Source organism: Sinocyclocheilus grahami, unplaced genomic scaffold, assembly GCF_001515645.1.
Source record: "Sinocyclocheilus grahami isolate Dianchi unplaced genomic scaffold, SAMN03320097.WGS_v1.1 scaffold307.1, whole genome shotgun sequence".
In the NCBI taxonomy this organism is placed as follows: Eukaryota; Metazoa; Chordata; class Actinopteri; order Cypriniformes; family Cyprinidae; genus Sinocyclocheilus; species Sinocyclocheilus grahami.
In genome coordinates this window covers 1061231-1083571 of record NW_015505486.1, presented here as the reverse complement: position 1 = coordinate 1083571, position 22341 = coordinate 1061231, and the positions used below count along the sequence as shown (strand labels likewise).

The window sequence follows — 22341 nt, the reverse complement described above, 5'->3', positions numbered from 1 at the left end:
AGAGGCGAAATATGATTAGATGTCAAGATAGTGTTCGACATGCACGCAAACGGCAAAGCAAACATGTTTTCCCTTTGGGAAACACTTAATGACAGAGTAACCTTCAAACCCAGAGACGTGACATTAAATCAAAGGCTTTGTTAGCTGACTGCACAATCTACTTTAGCGACAGCTTCATCAGATCCCATTGAAGAAAAAAATGATGCCGTCTTTGTCTCGTCTCAGTTACAATTAAACAAAAGCATAAGGCCAAGCATCGGTCTCAAAGGTTTTTGCTATTATTTAATGGCAACTTGTTAATTATTTATCGATTAATGTTATTTTATAACTTACTCTGCCTCTGAAATGACTTTTCGGCTGATGTTATCAATTCATCGTTTTTATGCACTGTGAATTGACTGGATGGTGAAAAGAATCATCCCAACCCTTTTTTTTTTCTCACCAAATTTTCCCCTTCATCCTGAAATGTTACATTATCGAAGTAAAAATGCATTGCAAAAACTATTTCATGTTGACTTTAACGTTCACCCCAACATCCCAGTGGTGAAAGAGTAGATCTTTACTCTGATGGTACTTTCATCCATTTTGTATGAACGTTCTACAACTGATAGCACTTTTTTCCCCTCAGCCTTCCTTTCTTAGCTCCATTTTAAACTTGAAACCTCAGTTGTGTCATGTTTAATACACGATTTCAAATCTTCTATAAACAAATGGTCTGTAGCTGGAAGATGATTCGCACTTATTTCTGCAACCAACATATCCTATGTGACATAAGCAAGTCACATGCCCAACTTAAATGTCATATGCTTTTATGTAAAAACCAAACAATATGCATTATAAATGCAAAAAATTATTTTATGCGATATTTCAAATGCAGAAACATTGTATAGTTTATAATTAAATTTATATTCTATATTTAGTCTAAAAGTCTTATACACACAATACACATTACTCAAGTAACAATGCTTGTTTTTTTTATTTTCCTGAAGATAATCAAAGTAGTGTTTGCACATGCAGTGCTAACAAAATTGGGCAAATGGGACTAAAAATAATTATAATAATGACAAAGTTATCCAGGTGTATGTTTATTTCCCTAAAATAATTAGAAAGCCTAAGCTGATCAGCCATTTCATAGACATAAAATAAAATATTTCATTCAGAAATGTACAAGTGCTTTTTTCACACACCACTGCACTGTTTACTCGCAAAAAACAAACCTACATGATTCAAACTAAACTGAAATTCTGCGTCACTCCCAAATGAAAAAGCCAAACCTAATGTCTTCCTTTAGTGCTGAAATGTTTCTGTTTCAGGTTTAAAGAGGCTGGAGGGCTGAAATTAAAATGGCAAACATTCAAAGGTTTAAGGCAGTGTACTTTCCCACTATAACTTTAGTCAAACCTGTAGCTTTACTCAAATCGATCGCAGCGGGACTGACTCCAGATTTGATCCCAGCCAGGAACCAATACACTGTTTTTCAGATTTGGCTTGAAACTCAAGATTAATCTCCAACTGCTTTAATCTCACCTTTTCTAGTTGGACTCTGCAGACTCCTACCCAACATGGACCTTGTGATGTACATTTTAAGATCATAACCCATTGGTTCATTTTTTCCCCAGCCTGCCTTCTGATTGGTTGGGCTGATCTAACCTTCACCCTGATTGGTTGCCCATCAGTTTGTCTTAAGACGTTTGATGGCTGCTTCTTGGTTGAGGTCATCTTGCTCTCTCTTGGCACCTTTGCTCATCTCATCAGGTTGTCGGCTCGTTCCGGACTCTCCGTTAGATGGAGGCTCAGCGGTCTTCTTCATCTCTCTCCTTTCTCTCCTCTCCTCCATCTCTTCAATCTCCTCTGCAAACAATGCCTTCAGAGGCCGAATGAGTCGTGGAAGCATCGGGAAATCTCCAAATCGGATCTGTAAGCACAAGAAAATAACATATCAAACTTCACATTTGATTAAAAATGGAATATAAATAACTAATTTTTGAACTAAGAAAGTGAGGTAAGAACGAAAAAGAAATAAAGGGAAGGAGTAAAGGAAATAAATAAGGAAGTTATTAAGTAAGGAAGGTGGTAAGGATGTAATGTAGGAAGTAAGGAATCAAATAACTAAGGAAGTAAGGAAGAAAGGAGGAAATAACAGATGGAAATAAGGAACATAACTAAGGAAGTTTGAAAGGAAGGACAGTAGGAAAAAAGCATGTAAGTAATTAAGGAAGTAACTAAGGAAGGAAGGAGGAAAATAACTAAGGGTGGAAAGATGTAAGCATGGAAGGATATAAGTAATAGAGGAAGTAACTGAGAAAAGGAGGATGCAAGAAAGGAAATAACTAAGGATGGAAGTAAGGAGGAAAATTCCAAAGGAAAGAAAAAAGGATGGAAGTACTGCAGGTGGAAAGATGTTGGCAAGGAAGGATATAAGTAATAGAGGAAGTAACTGAGAAAAGAAGGAATGAGGAAAATAACTAAGGGTGGAAAGATGTAAGCAAGGAAGGATATAAGTAATAGAGGAAGTAACTGAGAAAAGAAGGAATGAGGAAAATAACTAAGGGTGGAAAGATGTTGGCAAGGAAGGATATAAGTAATAGAGGAAGTAACTGAGAAAAGAAGGAATGAGGAAAATAACTAAGGGTGGAAAGATGTAAGCATGGAAGGATATAAGTAATAGAGGAAGTAACTGAGAAAAGGAGGATGCAAGAAAGGAAATAACTAAGGATGGAAGTAAGGAGGAAAATTCCAAAGGAAAGAAAAAAGGATGAAGTACTGCAGGAAGTAACTAAGGAAGTTAAAAAAGGATGGAAGGAAGGATGGAAGTAAATAAGGAAATAATTAAAGGAGGACGTAAGCATGGAAGGATATAAGTAATGGAGGAAGCAACTGAGAAAAAAATGACACAAGGAAGCAAGGAAATAACTAACGAAGGAAGGAGGAAAATAACTCAGGATATAAGGAAGGAACGAAAGATGGCTGGAAGTATTGCAGGAAGTAAATAAGGAAGGTACGAAGTATGCAAGTAAAAAAGGAAATAACTAAGGAAGAAAGCAAAGAAAGATGTAAGTAATGAAGGAAGTTACTGAGAAAAAGCAAGGAAGGAAGGAAATAACTAAGGATGGATGTATAGAGGAGTATAGGAAGGAATAAAGGATGGATGGAAGTAATGTAGGAAGTTATTAAGGAAGTTAAAAAAAACATTAAGGATGTACGTAAATAAGGAGATAACTAAGGAAGGATATAAGCAAGTAGAGAAAGTAAGGTAACGCTTTATTTTAAGGTGTCCTTGTTACACATTTTACATGTACTTACTATTATAATAACAATAAACTATGCATAATTACATGCAAATAACCCAAAGCCAAACCCTGATCCTAACAATATTAAGTACACTTAGTTAATATTACTCAGTACTTAAATGAATAATTACACTGTAACAAGGACACCTTAAAATAAAGTGTAACCTGAAAGTAAATAGGAAAATACCTAAGGAATGAATTAAGAAAGTGTGGAAGGATTTAAGTAATGAAGAAACTGAGGAAGTAAGTACGAAAGGATGCATCTTATTTAAGATAGATAGGAAGAATTAGTTGTGAGTTTTCTATTATTTGACAATATCCTCACCCTCATGTGGTCGAAGGAGATCCCCACTTTGCCGTTGAAGTCGTCGCTGAAGAGAGGGATCTTGGCGTACCTCTGACTGAAGTGATTCAACACGATGAACTCAGCGTTCATCTTCATCCCAATGCCGATAGCCTGAGACGTGGTGCTGGAAAGAGTTTCAGATTCAAACACAAATCACTGACAAAATCACAACCCAAACCTGAGGCTGAACATGAACACCGAGGAATGCTGTGCTGCAGTATTAGTCTGTTTTCCTCAACCATTTCTCATGTTCAAGGGCTGATGTAGGATCTGTTTTCTACAAAGCCTACAACACAAACCTGTACATTTGTGAATTTCAGCTGATAAAGCTAAACCGACCCTTCACCAATCTGGAAGATGCTCTCCACCCTCTCAGGCAATCAATTCCTCGCTGAAACCCAAATGAATCCCCCACAAAATCTCCAATCGATTTCACTCAGAAGCTCTCAGCGTTATTCAGCTCTTAAATTGGAAAGGGCCACAGTGTGAGACACGGAGCAGTTCATTCATAGACCCGGCGCTCCAGAACTCCAGCAGACGACAAGGAACCCAATCAATGCTCATCTAAGAGGAGAATTCCACAACCTCAAGAGAGACCCGCTTTAAATGAGTCCTCCATCAGGAAGCACATTATCAACTGGGAAAGCTGACCACTTTCATTTCAGAAGATTTTCTCCCTCTGCCTGCAATTGAGGGTGATTTTTTAGTTCTCAAATCGAAAAGTTTCATCTTCTTGTTTGTTTTGTTAGTTTGTAAATGGCCAATTCAACCTCTTCACTCAAGACATGAGCTGTCCGATAAGAGCTGTTGATTAACTATTGCATTATTTATGGAGGAGAGCTCATGGTGAAATGCATTAATTGCATAGGATGTTGATGGAAATTGTGCCACAATGAAAAGGCAATAATGCCATTACTTATTTTATATGTGAATTACAGCGCAAATGTTCAGGGGTGGTAAGATTTTTTTGAATGAAGTCTCTACTGCTCACCAAGGCTGCATTAATTTGATCAAAAATACAGTAAAAATGGATAGATGTGAAATATTTTTACAGTTCAAAATAACTGCTTTCTACTTGAATATATTTTAAGATGCAATTTATTCCTGTAATAAAAAGGTGAATTTTCAGCAGTCTTCAGTGTCACATGATCCTTCAGAAATCATTCTAATATACTGAGAAACATTTCTTATTATTGTCAGTGTTGAAAAAGGTTGAGCTGCTTCATATTTTTGTGGGAACAGCAGCTGAAATTAATTTGAAAAAAAGAATATTGTTGATTTGGGTCCGATATGAACGGTTTGAGTGTCAAATTTTAGCGCTAGATGTTTTATGAATTAGCCAAAATGTGAAGCACCTGAAAAAAAAAAAGAGACTGCTATGAAGGACGAGCAGTTAAAAACTTCAGACCTGACAGCAAACATTTAAGGCATTTAAACGAAAATTAAGTTGTTGGTTTTGCTGCAAAATTTGCAAGTGTCATGAAAAACTAAATTAAAAGAGATTTGGTGCAAAAGACCATGACAAATATTTCAAAGTAAAAGACACTCATTCAGCAATATTATCGATTTGATGGAACTGACACTGATCAGAAAAGAACAAAACTTGATTTTGGAACATTGACACCGTTATTGAACTGATTTTAATCAGCATTGAACTAACTCAAGCAGAATAATGACACTGTTGTCTTCAGTAGAGCTGCTTAGCACTGAACTGAACTCGTTTCACAACGGATTAATTTCACAGTTATTAAACAATTTGAATTTGCCTCGTTTTTGAAGTTTGCATCATTGATTCTGTTATTTTCCTATTAAATACTGTGAAGCTGCTTTGAAACAATCTGTATTGTATAAAGGGCTGTATAAATAAAGGCGACTTGACAAACACTACAAGAAAACTTAATTAAAAACACTTGCTGTGACCCTGCAGCTCTGAAGTGTCATTGACCCTGTGTTCATGTACCTGTGTCTCTTCTCGCACGCTTCTTCTTCCATCCCGTCCTCCAGTGTGGCTTCATGAATCAAAAGTGTTGCATTCTTGCCTGAGAGCAAACCAAGAGATGAATCAAACTCTCCCCACCACACACACACGTCTGGTCAGCTATCCTCATGGGGACTCTCCATAGGCGTAATGGTTTTTCATACTGTACAGACCATATATTCTATTGCCCTACACCAACCCTACCCCTCACAGGAAACTTTCTGCATTTTTAGATTTTCAAAAAACTTAATTCTGTATGATTTATAAGCTTTTGTACCCGTGGGGACCACAATTTAGGTCCCCACCGTGACACGAGTCCCCATGAGTCTGTGTGTAGTCAGGTTTAAGTCCCCACCAGGATATATAAACCAGTACACACACAGATAAATTACAGCTGACATACTGTTCCCTCTTTCCCCCATTGTAAAACACACACAAACATTCACACACCAACGCACACTCCATTTTTTTCTCTCTAGAAATCAATCATGAGAACTCCAGCGAGCGCTGAGAAGACAAAGGCCTTTCCTAATGAGACGAGCGGACCGGACCATCTCCGGTGTTCAGGAGGGGAGCTCGGTTCAGGCTGAATACCCTCCATCACCGCCGGACTCCCTCAGGAGCCATTAAAGAGGTTTCTGTGACTCGGAGAACAGCGCTGGAGTGATCGATTACGTTGCTGATAAAGACGGGATGCAGCATTTAAACGCAGGCTTCATTCGTATCGATCCGCGAGTCACTATAGAGATTCAGGCACAATTACAGACTCTCTCTTTCCTGCTGGACTGGTGGGCCTTTAATGACCAAATTCTGAATGGCAGAATATTTGGAGGCAAAACTCTCTGTGGAAATGGACGCCGTTTGGTTTGTCTGAAAGTTCAGACTGAAAATGTGCAACTATAAATCTTACAGCATGAAAAATATAATTGTGCGTCTTAAATTAATGAGTGAGAGTTTGAGAGTGTTTTGGTTGACATATCCTGTCAAGAATATTTGCTGGCTCCCATTTCACCTCAGAATCAATAGAGACAAAAACCACACAATATTTTAATATTTCATCTCTCTCAAATGCCTTGTCCAAATACCCACACTTGCACAACAGGAAGTAAGTGCTCAAGACTGTTCCATGCTTTGAAAACGCCAAAGTGCAGTGCCCTTAACGCACACTAAATCCACATGCGCTATTCGAGGCTTAGTGTATCCCATCATGCATCATGTTCTGGAAATAAATCGTGAGACTTTTTGCCGAGATCTCGCGAGAGGTCACAGAGACCTTTCCAATGCAAGTTAAATATTAATATAATAATTAGATATCACATATAATTTGGTAGAAAAACAAAGTGTTGCACGATTTATTGGTGCAAAGATTAGTGTAGTGGTGATATTTATTTTGCACAATATTTGCAACTGCTTTTCATCACTTAATTAGAAGCACCACAAATTACAATTATGTCATGTTATAGGGACTACTGAACAGACATTTAGAAGTTGATTTTAAAATGCAAAGTATTTCAAATAAAAATGAAGCTATGTAAACACTTGCATTTTAAGTGCGTCCCATCAGGTAATGAAAAGTTCTACTCACACACTTGTGGTCTCCATCCTCACTTGAACACTTGGCCCAGATTACAGGAAATACGTCACACAAGTGGTCAAGTGCAAAGACCGCAAGTGTGAGTATTTGGACGAGGCAAAATTCTCATTAAATTTATTGCAAAATAATGAGAAATAATTTAGGTAAAGCTTTCCAGTAAAGCCCTACTGGTTAACGTTTTAACTAACAATGAGCAAAACAATTGCATTTACAGTATGTGTGTTATTTAAGTATCACTAAGATACTCATAGATTTTATTAATATTGTGAATCAGTTGTTTATTTTTGTATTTGTCCGTTTTTTATATTATATTTCAGATCAAATGTATTAACATAAAAAAACCTCAAATTGTTAGTTCATGTTAATTTAGGATTAATTAAAATTAACAGATCCAACTTTTGATTTTAATAGCATATTACTAAACGTTAATAGAATATTAGTAAATGCTGAAAGTAATACATTTTTAAAAAGATGAATAAATGCTTTAGAAGTATTTTTATTTTGAATTCACAATAACTAATGTAGTCAAGTAATGTTAGCTATTTCATTAGTTATTAAAAAAAGTGTAACAGCTTTTATTAAAATATATTTTGATTATAATTTCATGAATCATCAATGAGGGGTAAAAAAAATAAAACATATTAACTCAAACGTAAAAGCATCCGTGCATTATGTTCGAGACACACTATAACATTTGAAAGGCAAACTTTAGCCAATTTTACCCTTTCAACAACTTGGTACAGCATTATATTTATGTGCATGTGTACAAAAGCATGAGTGGTCATAGTGTGTTTGTGTGTGTGGTTTTTACCCATATTAACGACAGCATCGCAGGGCATGGTGTCTCCAGAGAACACGAGCTGCCAACCAGACTGATGCGTCAAACTGCAGGCGAACGCGTTCTTACAGTGACGAACATAACACGTCTGAAACTTCACAATCACGACAGAAAGAGAGGTTTCAGTAGCTATAAATCACAACATGCTCATGCACTCTTTATTCATTACGAACAGACAGTAATCTGAAGGGTCTGCTATCAGATATTTAAAGATTTATGTAAAATATTTTGTTGCTGATATAAAATTAACCAACATCATATAATTATTTGAAATGAACATTTATATTGCCATTAGGACCAAACCCATATACTTTGTGAGTATAAGAGTGCTAGAGAAGACACAGGGAAAAAAAATAAGAATATTTGAATTGCTGCATATAAATAAACGATAAAATATCAAATCAAGCTACTTTTTTATGTTACTTTTTGCATTAAACATTTTACACGTTTGGTTGAAAGCATGGTTGATAAAATAAAATAAATACTTTCAGAGCAATAGATATCAAGATATATACTGGACGATAGCCAAAAGGGTATATATGTATATATATATATATATATATATATATATATATATTAATTGTTTATACAGACCTTGACTAGGTCTTTCGTCTACAGAAGAGCCATTTAACCTACTTCTGTTACTTTTTGCATTGAATATTTTCATTTTTCTTTGCAATTACTGTTAGGTTAAAATCATGGTTCATAAAATAAAATATCAGAAAAAAATGCATAAACATCAAGATATATATATTAGACATCTCCAAAAGAAGTATCTATAACCACAAAAAGGCTATACAGTGCATACAGACCTTGACCAGGTCATTCTTCTTCAGAACAGCCTGAATTAAAGATTTGGTCTTGACTTTGGGGATCTCAGCGCCATCACACAACAACTTTGATGGGATAATACTGGAATAATTAAAAACAAAAGCGACGAGTGACTAGGACAACTTCATTTACTTTCAATTGTAGGAATCATATGTTCTCACAGAACGATAGAAATATAAAATAAAGACAATGTTATTTTTCTCCCGTACTTGATCTGGCTGAGGATCTGCTGGCAGTGATCGTGATACTGGTTTAACCACGTCATGATCTGCACAGGTGCGATCAGGTACACGGGACTGAACGCTTTACCTAGACTGTTCTGCATCACACAAGACGCCATTATCAGTGAAATAATCCATACACATAATCAAGAAATAATAAAACATATACACAAATAGATATATGCATACCAGAGCTCGCTCTCGTTCTAATAATAAATGAATCAAACCCTGTGTGAAAAACAAAACATACAGCAATCAACAGTCAGCAGAGCAATAAACAACACTCTACTAAAGCAATAAGCCCTGTGAAGCCGTGGTTTAAAGTGAATTTATAACAGCTAAGGGGCGTGGTTAGGCACGACGCGGAGCGGAGTATCAGTATAAACAGTATAAAACAGTTATTCCATATATATATAGTAAGGTTTCACAAAATAAAACAGAGCAAATAAAGTGTAATGATATTAATAAAAACAGTATTCTTCCGCCAAACAATGTAGTTCCTCAGAAACAGTTGTGGTTGCAACAAAGCGATTGCCGAGTAACACACAGACGTAAACAAAGGTGTATGTTTGTAGAGTAATTTACAACAGCTTAGAACGCGGCTCAACCAATCAGAATCAAGGACCGGAACGATCCGTTTTATAAATGATTATTTAATAGTATTTATTAAAGATTTATCACACAGCTCTATGATTCAGACTGGCTGATTATGGGTTTCTGCGATCAAGTATTTTAGCATAAGGACACTAAGCTTTTTTTGGGATAATGTGTAATGTATAGTCACATAAATTAAGCTTTAGCGTTAGTTCTGGCAGGTCACGTGAGTCAAGCTTGCATCAGCTGATTCTCAGCTGATCACATCTACCTATAGGAATACGACACCTATCGCGGCATTCCTATATAAGCTGTATTCAGTGTTATTCAGCAGCTTTTCAGCTTGCTTCGGAGCAAATTACCCTCCTCCATCCCCAGCTCCACCTTTCGCCACAGTCAGGACTTAGCTTTCTGATATTCCTTGCTAATCAGACTCCTTTATCTTGAATAAAGTGTTACACTTAAATATCATTAAGTACATTAATGATATCTGCCTTGTTCTGTTCTGTTAACCCTGGGGGGGGTTATTATTGCTGCTCTCCCTGCTCATTCATGACAGGCTGCATGGATGGGCAGGGAGGTTTTTTGCCCAGAACAGAACCATACCGCCAAACCAAACTTTATGCTAAGTATCTATCATTTTGACGATAGTGGTCCTGACAGAAACTGGTTTATTGCATGTCCAATCCCCTCATTGCACATTAGCTGTGTTTGTGAGTCTCTCACCGTGTGATGATCTGCGTGAAGGTGCGACACAAAGATGGTGGAGAGTCTGGAGAGGATCTCATCCACGTCATCGCCGTAATGACGACACAACTGGCCGAACGTTCCCTCGCCACAATCCAACAGCAGCGACTGAGAGGAGCTGAGGAACAGAGACATGTTTAGGCATACTTCAACTCAATTATAGGGATGTAACGATTACCGGTTTGACGATGAATCATGATCAAATTCGCCACAGTTAGCATTACCGTTTCATATTTGAATTATCATTAAAACCGTATTCGATTATCGCGATTTGAACAACTGAGGATTAATAAATACGGTCCAGCATAAAGCACAGTTTTAAGTCTCACGTGCGCACAGCACACAGAGTACTTTCGTTTTGAGTGAAAACATGGCGGAAAAGCTGCAAGGTTTTAAAAGAGTGCTAAGGGAATTATGCAAATGAATCACAATTCTGCTTTGTCCACAGAGGTTACGGGAAACAGCTGTAATTCTGCTGTTCCATAAGCGCCACCTAGTGGATTTACAGAGAGTTGCATTTACATTCCGCCTGAGTGCAGTTTTTGTCGGGGCATAAAATGGACTGAATTTGCATGCCATGCTGTAAATTTTGACTGGTTGATGAAAAACAAGCTTTAGTGGGTTCTACACATTTAAGCAATTCAGATAAGGTACCTAGACTTATTTATGGAGCAGATATAATACATCATTTATTAATCAATTATCATTTTGACAACCCTTTTTTTAAAGGCTGAAATGAGGGGTTTACCATTTCATGAAACTTATTCAAAGCTATATTTGAACATTTCAAACATGCTATTAGATAAACTGTTGTCAGTCATGTTGTCATTTAAAATCCAAATGATTGTTCTAGCGTTTATGCAAACAAATTGCCATTTTAGTTCTTGTTTGTTGATTTTAAATACAAAACTTGGTGAAGTGATTTATGTGCCAGTACTTTTTTGAACACTTCAAGCACATTTGATCAATACCGTGATAATACTGATAACCGTGATAATTTAGGTCACTATAATAGTGATAAGAAATTTTCATAGCGTTACATCTCTACTCCATTATATTACAGCGATCAAAAACAACAGTCTGTGGGTTACCGTGATTTTACCAAAGTCAGGAAGTGTTTTGTTGCTAATCGGATTCTGAACCAGAGGGACTAAAACACCCTCAACCACAGTAAAAACTTCATAATGCATGGACTGATGGATATTGCTTTTGCTTTTATAAAACAGCAACACGCTGCAAAACATGACTTTCAACAATGTAAAAAAAACAATAATAATACAAAAACAAGAAAATACTGTTTCACTCTTTCTTTCTTTATACGCTTTATTTAATATATGTATGCTTATATATATATATATATATATATATATATATATATATACTGTATATGTATATGTTTGATTATTATTATTATGGAACAATAAGTTTTACTACCTGATGTTCACTAAAGTTCCACTGACGTTTCTGATCTTCATCGGTAGAGAAGAGCCGGTGCCCAAAAACACAATCTCAGGATACTTCTCACCTTTACCAGCATAGAAAATGAACAACAAATTAAAAACATGATAAACATGTGAAACTAACTAAAAAATAAAAACATGATAAACATCTGAAATACAGAAGAAAATCAGCCCACACACACCCTCTATAAGAGCTCAGTTATTTTATAGTTCATATAGACAGTCAGAGGTCCTTCATTATGATCATTTTCCACACTTTAGAAACGCACATCCTTTGACTCTTGCACGATCTGAGGCGTCTGAGACAGATACAGTACAGAGTGAAAGTGAGAAGTGAAGAAAGTTTCACTCGGAGGAAATTAAATGTCAGGCTGTGGATGTGTTCTTGTCTTTCTGCTCTTCTAATTCAATACTTTCATCCCTCTCTCTCTCTCTCTCTGATTCGGTAGAAAGCTCACCAGACGAGGAGACGGACGCAGCCGCCTGGAACTTCCTGCATTCCTCAACTTCCTCTAAAAACTTTGGCACTTCGGCTGCTTCCTTCACGAACTCCTCAGAGTCGCAGGACGGGATGGCATCTCTACACACACACACACACACACATGAGAAAAGTTCCTCAAATCAGATCAAATCTGGCATTTCTAAGAACTTTCTAAGAACTAGTTTGTTGAAGCTGTAAAATTCACAATTTTCTGCCTTGTTTCACACTAGCTTAAAACAACAAGCTTGTGTATTTCAGGTAAATGAGGGCCGCAATAAAACTGTCAATTAAAAGCTACGTTTTATGCACAGCGTCTGTGACACACTGCCGACTGTTGGCCTGAACTGACCTTTGCCACTCCAGTTTGGGGCGAAGCTGAAACTTCATCAGACACTCGGCTCTGACGTTAGGAACACGGAGAGAAGCCGGCGGCTCCTACAACAACAACAAACACCATGCTGATTAATAAATCTTTCCTTACAGATTGGGAAAAAAATGGAAAACACTATTAAGTTAATTAAACTAGAAATAAAATATATAAAAAAAAACTTTTGTAATTTAATTAATCAGAAAAAAAATCAAATACATTAAGCATAAGCATAAAAAATACATGAAATATTAAATAAGAGACAATTTTATATTACATTAAAAAAATTAATAAATATCAAATTAATTTAGAAGAGATCAATTGAGTAAATCCGAAAAATATTACATTACTAAAATAAAAGTAAAAAAAAAAATTAAAAGAATACAATTAGAAAAGAAGTAATAATAAAACACACAATTACATGATGATAAATAATTGATCAATTTGATAAATAATTAAAAATGTCCCAACTGGCAATGGTTAAAATCTAAATCAAACTTGCCTGTAACAGAGACTATGTCATATTAAATTCAATTTTTAAAATGCATTAAATATGGAATTATATTAGAAATCGTCAAATGAATAAATTGGAAAAATATTAAATTAGGCAAAAAAACAACAACAATGTAATACTGAAATAAATTAAGAAAATATTAAGAATAAAATGACAAATAATAAATCATCTTCCTACTTCCTATCTTTCAAGCTCCTACTGGAAATAGTTCAAAGCTAAATGAAACTGACCTGCAACATACCTTGTAATTTTAAATAAAAAAAAGTTAAATTAAAATGTGCTAAATAATAATAATAAATTAATAAATCAGAAAAACAAACACTGAACATTTTTTTTTATTTTTTTTTTAAATGGCAATGGTCTAAATTGAACTGTAACACTATTTCACATTAAATTAGCATACACTATGGAACTAAATGAGCAAAACTGTATTAAAGAAACCTAAATAAAAGTGTCATGAGTGAGTGGTGCAGTACTTTGGTCTTGTAGAGTTTGAGCGGAGGGAAGATCTCAGGATGGATGAGGTTGAGCTGCGTCTGGAGTTTGTGACTGCGGGTGTTGTGCGGCGTGAACGTCTGCTCGTTCATCACCAGATGCTCAGTGCTGCTGGGAAACCTGAGACACAACAGATGTGTCACACACACACACAGCTCACGATCAGATCTGTGTGAGATCGCTGTACCTCTCCATCCAGCTCTTGTACTCATCCGTGTCCAGCACTGACTCAGGCGTCATGTGAACCACGAGAGCCGCAGAATCCTCCGATCCACCCGTCTGATACCTGCACACATCACAATAGGAGATATATACAGAGAAGACAGGCCTCGATTCTCTACAGGAAACATCTCTTCACCTTTGTAAGACGTGATTGGTGCAGAGCGGCTGTATGAAGTCCTCTGACGGACAGTCGACGACTAGGAAAACGGGTCCGGGATCAGCCGGCGTGCACAGCTTGACGAGTTGCGCTGAGTTGAATTTAAGTATGTTTAATTTAGCTTAGTTAAGCTGAGCAGAATTAATTTACATTGAGTTGAGTTAAGGTTTAGTTTTAATGTTAGCTTAAGTTTGCTTAGTTGATGTTTTTCATCTAATATATGGTATCTTATTTAGTTCAGATTTATTACAATTAACAAATTATTTCTAATAGATTTAGTTTTTGTTTTAGTAAACAATAATAACACTGCATGTAATCCATATGAGAGGATAATGGTGGGCTTTACCAAGTTTAATGTCTTCCAGCTGTCCTGAAAACACTCGTATGGCTTGTAAATATTTATCCTAAAACAACAGAACACAATACAGTGAAACACTAGAAGAAAACTAACAAAAGTCTCCAAAGTCTTAGATTTTTTGTGTAGTGAGAAAGACACAAAGATCTGAATAAAATGCACATGTGTAATGTTAACAGACAGCACCAGTTGAGGGGGTCCTGACAGGACACACTGAGGGACTCCAGTGTCTTTGAGGGTCAGGATCATCCCTGTACACACAAAACACAGAACGAACCCATCACACAATGAACAAAGCAAACAACCACAGTCTCTAATCATGTGAGGAAACATGGACTGTGAGTAATTGCAAATCAGAGAGAAAAGTGTTCAATCGGCTTCATAAGCAGCCATGAAAGAGGCATTACTTGTGCAGAAAAAGTGTCAAATGCAACAGAAAAAAGTCCCAGTCTGACCTGATAAACCACCGGCCGTCTCCCAGCTCATTCTGGTGAGGAAGATGTTGTCCAAGCGTGCAATTTTTATTCTGGATACAAACAAGACACACACACACACAAAAGCATTTTACAATCTGCAGTAATTAATAAGCACAGTTTACTAAATGTTTGTTTTGCACTCTGATCAGATCTTTATAAGATGTCAAGGAGCAAAACAGTGTTAGTTTATCTCTTACTTGTGTTCCTGCATCAGTCTCTGTGTTCCTTCACCACAGTTAAACAGATACCTGCATATGAAAGACATGCTGCTAACATTGTCGAATCACTTTTATCAACAAACATTATATACTGCTTAGACAGTCAGTGGCTCATGCATATTCAAATAGGAATATATATACGGAAGTATAGAAATGCATTTATATATTCATTAAACAGATGCTTTCAGCAAAGACAGATAAATGTATGAATCAAGAATTTCATGCCATTTTATTGTGATCTTTCATTACTGATCTCTTAACAATGAGAATTTTTATAAACGTTTTGTTTGTAAATAAAAGATATAGTAGGTGATTTTATAAATTCAAATAAAGTTAAATAATACTCAAATTAATTTGATGATATATAATTTACAGCTACTAGCTAGCACTGAGATTTTGTAAAAATATTTAAAATCATTCCTCAACTAACATACTCTTTAGTCAAGTTCAGTTAAGTTTTATTTAAATTGAGTCGAGATATGTTTATGACGAGTTGCGCTGAGCTGAATTTAAGTACATTTAATTTAGCTTAGTTGAGCTGAGCTCAATTTAAACTGAGTTAATTTTAGTCAAGTTCAGTTAAGTTTTATTTAAATTGAGTCGAGATATGTTTATGACGAGTTGCGCTGAGCTGAATTTAAGTACATTTAATTTAGCTTAGTTGAGCTGAGCTCAATTTAAACTGAGTTAATTTTAGTCAAGTTCAGTTAAGTTTTATTTAAATTGAGTTGAGATGTTTATGACGAGTTGCGCTGAGCTGAATTTAAGTACATTTAATTTAGCTTAGTTGAGCTGAGCTCAATTTAAACTGAGTTAATTTTAGTCAAGTTCAGTTAAGTTTTATTTAAATTGAGTCGAGATATGTTTATGACGAGTTGCGCTGAGTTGAATTTAAGTATGTTTAATTTAGCTTAGTTAAGCTGAGCAGAATTAATTTACATTGAGTTGAGTTAAGGTTTAGTTTTAATGTTAGCTTAAGTTTGCTTAGTTGATGTTTTTCATCTAATATATGGTATCTTATTTAGTTCAGATTTATTACAATTAACAAATTATTTCTAATAGATTTAGTTTTTGTTTTAGTAAACAATAATAACACTGCATGTAATCCATATGAGAGGATAATGGTGGGCTTTACCAAGTTTAATGTCTTCCAGCTGTCCTGAAAACACTCGTATGGCTTGTAAATATTTATCCTAAAACAACAGAACACAATACAGTGAAACACTAGAAGAAAACTAACAAAAGTCTCCAAAGTCTTAGATTTTTTGTGTAGTGAGAAAGACACAAAGATCCGAATAAAATGCACATGTGTAATGTTAACAGACAGCACCAGTTGCGGGGGTCCTGACAGGACACACTGAGGGACTCCAGTGTCTTTGAGGGTCAGGATCATCCCTGTACACACAAAACACAGAACGAACCCATCACACAATGAACAAAGCAAACAACCACAGTCTCTAATCATGTGAGGAAACATGGACTGTGAATAATTGCAAATCAGAGAGAAAAGTTTTCAATCGGCTTCATAAGCAGCCATGAAAGAGGCATTACTTGTGCAGAAAAAGTGTCAAATGCAACAGAATAATGCATGGCAATGGTAACAAAATCTATGAGTGTAAAAAAAACATGCACAGACAAATCCAAATTAAACCCTGCGGCTCATGACGACACATTGATGTCCTAAGACACAAAACGATCGGTTTGTGCCAGAAACCAAACAGTATTTATATCATTTTTTACCTCTAATACACCACTATGTCCAACTGCTTTGAGCATGCGCACGGCTTCCAGTGCGTGAGGTGTGTACGCGTTCTGGCGTAGTTTACAAACGTAAACCACGCCAGAGCGTGTACACACCTTGCGCATCGGATGCCGTGCGCGCGCTCAAAGACAGTTGGACATAGTGGTGTATTCAAGGTAAAAAAATGATATAAATACTGTTCGGTTTCTGGCACAAAACTATCGTTTCGTGTCTTAGGACATCAATGTGTCGTCACGAGCCGCAGGGTTTAATTTGGATTTGTCTGTGCATGTTTTTTTACACTCATAGATTTTGTTACCATTGTCATGCATTATACGACTGACAGACTGCAACGGCTTGAGTTAAAAATCATCAAATGTGTTCTACTGAAGAAACAAAGTCACCTACATCTTGGATGCCCTGGGGGTAAGCAGATAAACATTAAATTTTCATTTTTTGGGTGAACTATCCCTTTAATCATATATTTATAAATACTCATACTTCCGTTTATATACTACTGGTTTGTTAGCACTGCATAACGTGATAGTTTCTTAATGTTATTAGTCTTATTACGAATATTAACCTATATTTTTATTACATTTATTATTATTAAGTAAGTAATTAACATTATAATTTGTTTAAATATGTTGTCATGTCATTGAACGCTTCACACATGTCCATACTTCACTCAACATCAACTACTTATGCATTAAACCTAATCGTGATTATTGGTGAAGGCTGTTATAAAGTGTAATATATCACAGATGTCACTGTGATACTGAGTGAGGATCAGCGCGCACCTGTTATACTCAGAGAAGACATACAGCGAGGCTCCGTTGTCTCTGCTCCCGGCGCCCAACACCTGCACATAGACGGTGGCGGGCCCGTGCAGCTCGCCCGGCCTGCGGCTCTCCTTCACCTTCACATGGCGCAGGGTGTCTCTGACAGCTCTGCTCTTCCTGGAGGACTGAGTCTGCATCAGTCTGACGGCTCCCTGCAGCACAGGCTCTTTACACACTCCCAGCGCTCTGAGTGCGGAGAGACGCGCGAGCATAACGTTACTCAACGCGCAGCGGCTACGAACGGGCGGCTCATATCTTCTGCTCGATAAACACAAATATCACAGCCCATGTGCTGTTAGTTTGTGCAGTTTGGAGGACTCACGTGTGTTGACGCTGGACGCGCTTCCGACGCATGATGATGACGCTTGACGCACGTAGAAATAGAACTAGCTAGAATGGCGCATATAAATATTTACAGTTAGATATAATGTAGTTATAGTAGATGTTAAAATGGTTGTGTGGCTCTAATAAAATGGCTAAAATAGGCGTAGAAGCCCTGAAAGGTAGACAGGTATGATAATGTATCTATTTTAACTGTGTATTTTTAATTAAAATGTCTATTAAAGTCCACCAGTGTGTTTATTCAGATGTGAAATCAGCAATCCCAAATGAGTTCGATTCGATTCGAACGACTGTGGTTGGTCCATTCTGACCAGCGCTGAGAAAAGTAACAGCGCTGTCATCTATATCTGTTACTTTTCTCAGCGCTGGTCAGAATGGACCAACCACAGTCGTTCGCGATTGCTGGAAATGATATATAAACGATTGTTTATTGGTCACTGCTGTAGTGCTCTCTCATTTGTGTTTTACTTATCAGTTCGGGATTTTTAATTACATTTGAACGATTATATTTTAAAGTGGGTAAAATGAAAAAAACGTTGTGACATTTGAACTTGGATCAAGGGAAAACCTGCTTTCTGAGCTGACAGGTGCCCTCTGGAGGAGAAAAAAAACTGTGTATCAAAGAAAAAATATAATTTTTTAATAATTAAATAATGTATTTTTGATCCAAAATAGTGTAAACGAAATTATATATTTAAAACAATCTGTAATTTTATTAAAAAAATTAAATGTTATGAATTAAAAATAGTATTCATATTATCACCATTGTTTTTAATAATACCATGTTTTAATAATTATTTATATTACACACATTACAAATAATAAAAAATAAAGTTCTGGAATATAAAAAATCTGGGATATTATAAAATGGAATAATTAAATTGTAAAACAAAATAACTGTATTATATTAAAATATATTACATAAATACATTAAATATCATATTTTTGATTCAAAATAATTCAATTATATATTAAAAATATGTAATTTTATAACAATTAAAACAATATTCATATTATCATTATTTATAATTATATATTTAATAATTTATCTATATTACATTACAAATATAAAAAAAAACTAAAATCTGTAATATAAAACTGAAGAATCAAATTTTAAAACAAAATAATTACATTGTAAATTATTCATATTAATAGTGAATTAAGTCATTAATATGTAAAAACGTTTATGCAGTAAATAAACAACATATAGAGTCATTATATCAAATATCAAATTATTTGATAATAAGATTCGCTACATTTTACAAAGCACCAAACATGGAGTCGTTTCCATATTCCTCAGTTTTATTTATAATATCAGCACACAGTCGTTGTACAGTGAGGATTACAGAAACCCCGGCCACCTCTGCATCATCATTCACCTTTACATACAAAACACATGTTTAATATCACATACATGAAGAGGGGGGACGAGACACGAGCAGGTTTCCAGTACGTCGAAGGCTTTCCGAATCAAATATTCCACAAGTGATTTCAGAAATATAAATACAATTTCCAGGCTTATTTATTATTTCATTATTTCATATCGGTTTAAAATCACTATTCCGCATCCGCGAGAGATCAGACCGCCGTCAGACACGTGTGTTTGCACTTTACAGATGCATGTGTGTGTGTGTGTGTGAGATGTGAGAGCGACAGTAAGAGAGAGAGAGAGAGAGAGAGAGAGAGAGAGACGTGGGAAGGAGGTATTTTACAGTCGAGCTTGAACTGAACGTTCGGTCGTGTACGGTTTCGTGTTTTAATACTGCCGTTCTGTGTTTAAACCCACGCGTCAGTCCACATACATGGGGGAGCTGGGAGACGCGGGCATCTGATCCAGGATCATGCAGACATAGCTGGCCACGTCTACCGTACGCTCCTCGTACATCTGAATGAAGGGATGTTTCTGAGAGACAGAGAGAGAGAGAGGAGAGAGAAGTCTGGTTTACTTTCATTTCTTTCACTCCACAGCACTTCTGCTTTAGTCTTCTTGAGAGTTTCGTATCCTTTGTAATGCACATCTCAAATGAATTGTGCTTTTATCTAGTGGTCGACCGATATCGTTTTTTTGACAGCCGATGCCGATATCTTGGAAAGCAGGGGGGGGCATAGCCGATATTAAAGCCGATATTATATGTTTTTAATTTTAATTAATATTTAAGAAATTTGAAATCATTTGACAATGGATTAAAAAATAAATGTGTAAACTAAACATACTTATACTTTAGATTACAAAGTATATTTCACAAATAAATAAATATTTAATAAAAATATAATTGAAAAGGAAGTAATAATCTGATTATTAAACAGACTTCTATCCGTATTAGACAGAACTGTTAACAACGAGAGAATGTGAGCACTGTGTGTTCAGGCGCTGCCGTTCTCAGCGCCGTCAAAATAAACATCCCTCCTCGAACACATCGGCCAAACAGAAAAACTTATCGGCCGATGCCGATATTTGAAAAATACCAAATATCGGCCGATATATCGGCTTTGGCAATATCGGGCGACCACTAATTTTATCACATCTGAAGCATTAAATATGGCTTAAAATGTTTTCAAAGAAGATCAAATATATTTGTTGAAATCAGCTAAAACACCTAAAAATATACATAAACTGACATCATAGTTATTAGGTTTTGTTGTCTCAACAGCTGTCGTGTTTATTTAAGAGCCAGGATTCACAGAATCTTGAAAATAAGACTTGGATAAATTAGGGTAGGATTTTTTAGAACTGGAAAAGTCACTAAAATTAATAAAATATAGGTCATGGAATTTTCTATGATGAATGTACATTTTTCTAAATATGTTCAAATCTTAATTTATTAGGTAGAGACTGCTTAGAAATTGCTATTTGTATTTGTTAATAATAATAAATATAACTAAATAAATAAATACTGGAAAATTCATTCTGGAATTATAGAATTTTATTATTTTAAAAGGTCACAACTCTTTAAAAAAAAACATACAATATACAAATATAAAAATATTAAAGAATATTAATTAGATGCTTTAGGATAGTGGACATATACATATGTATTTTTTTGGCAGATTTTAAATAAATAGTCCATCATAGTGTGACAAATTAAATTCAAATATTTTTAAACGTAATCTCTTAAATAACATGACATTATATAATAATAATAACTATTCTTATTAATAAGAATAAGAATACTTTTTTGCTGTTCTTATGATGGCTCAAATCATTAATGAATATTATTCTAAACAAAAAAGAATTGTATTAATAAAACAGCTACACCAACAACAACAATTAATTTAATTTTAAAAAATGCTGTTTAAAACACTATATAGCCATATCCAGGGTTTCTCCACCTTTTGACAAATGCATTTCCTTGGCTTTTTATTTGGATGAGGATTTGGGGAAATAAACTCATATAAACACCCATTTCTAGCCAATTAAACCTTTTATGGCATAATTTCCAAGATCAGGATAAAATAAAATGAAAACTATGTCATGTCAAAAAGTGGCTTTCAGCAGAAAACAGGAACTCACCAGAAGCTCTTTGTACTTTGGCCTTTTTGACTCGTCCTTTGTAAGGCTGTTAGAAACAAAAAAAAGATTTAATTCAAGCCCTTGAGGGTCAAATGAATCATAAGCTCAATCTTGAGCTCTTGCAGTTGCTGTGAATGAGCAGCAGGAGGCGTCGTGTGCATCATGTGATCGCACAGTAAATCGGAGTTATTACATCCCGTCTGCGGAGTCAGCAAACTCTGAGAAAGAGGAAACGCTGGAGATCGCAGTGTGACTGCGGTCATGTGTGTGTGTGTGTGTGTGTATGTCTCACCACAAGTTGACAAAGTTGATGAATTTGGGGGAGAACTGTCTCTCCTCTGAGCAGCTGAGCTGCGGCGGGTCGCCCTTCACCACCTGCGTCAGCTGATCGAACACACTGTTCCACTTCGGGTAGGGGAACCGTCCTGTGGCCAGTTCATACTGAAACAGCAGTTTAACACATCAAACGCACACAGAAATCACTTTCAGTACCACACACAGACGATCACATGACAGATCATCATCCTCACCAGTGTGATTCCCAAACTCCAGACGTCTGAGCGCACATCGTAACCCTGTCTGGAAGCGCTGGGGTCTATCCTCTCCGGCTGAGGGACAAACACACACAAACACGCAGAGTCAACCATACAGAAAGACTCCAGACGTGACAGCAAAACTCAATTATTTACAAGTAATCAAATTTTGCAGCTGTTAATTTGGC

At 35.9% G+C, this 22341-nt stretch overlaps 2 protein-coding genes across 2 annotated transcripts; both read right to left on the bottom strand.

Annotated features, from left to right (window-relative positions):
- Positions 1-986: 986 nt before the first annotated feature.
- Positions 987-18133, bottom strand: elac2 (elaC ribonuclease Z 2). Its single transcript, XM_016293790.1, has 19 exons — positions 17726-18133; positions 15164-15214; positions 14946-15016; positions 14677-14741; positions 14482-14539; positions 14115-14226; positions 13944-14042; positions 13738-13876; positions 12730-12815; positions 12358-12479; positions 11874-11964; positions 10419-10557; positions 9288-9326; positions 9087-9196; positions 8859-8958; positions 8020-8140; positions 5597-5675; positions 3616-3760; positions 987-1915 (listed from the first exon to the last, which is right to left on the bottom strand). The coding sequence occupies exons 1-19, from the start codon at positions 17977-17979 to the stop codon at positions 1673-1675; spliced, it is 2124 nt and encodes a 707-aa protein (XP_016149276.1). The 5' UTR covers positions 17980-18133; the 3' UTR covers positions 987-1672.
- Positions 18134-19390: 1257 nt separating this feature from the next.
- LOC107601570 (dual specificity mitogen-activated protein kinase kinase 4-like) lies at positions 19391-22297 on the bottom strand. The gene is made up of 4 exons (XM_016293804.1): positions 22151-22297; positions 21913-22061; positions 21621-21666; positions 19391-20012 (listed from the first exon to the last, which is right to left on the bottom strand). Exons 1-4 carry the CDS (start codon positions 22265-22267, stop codon positions 19899-19901), a joined length of 426 nt encoding a protein of 141 aa, XP_016149290.1. The 5' UTR covers positions 22268-22297; the 3' UTR covers positions 19391-19898.
- Positions 22298-22341: the final 44 nt, after the last annotated feature.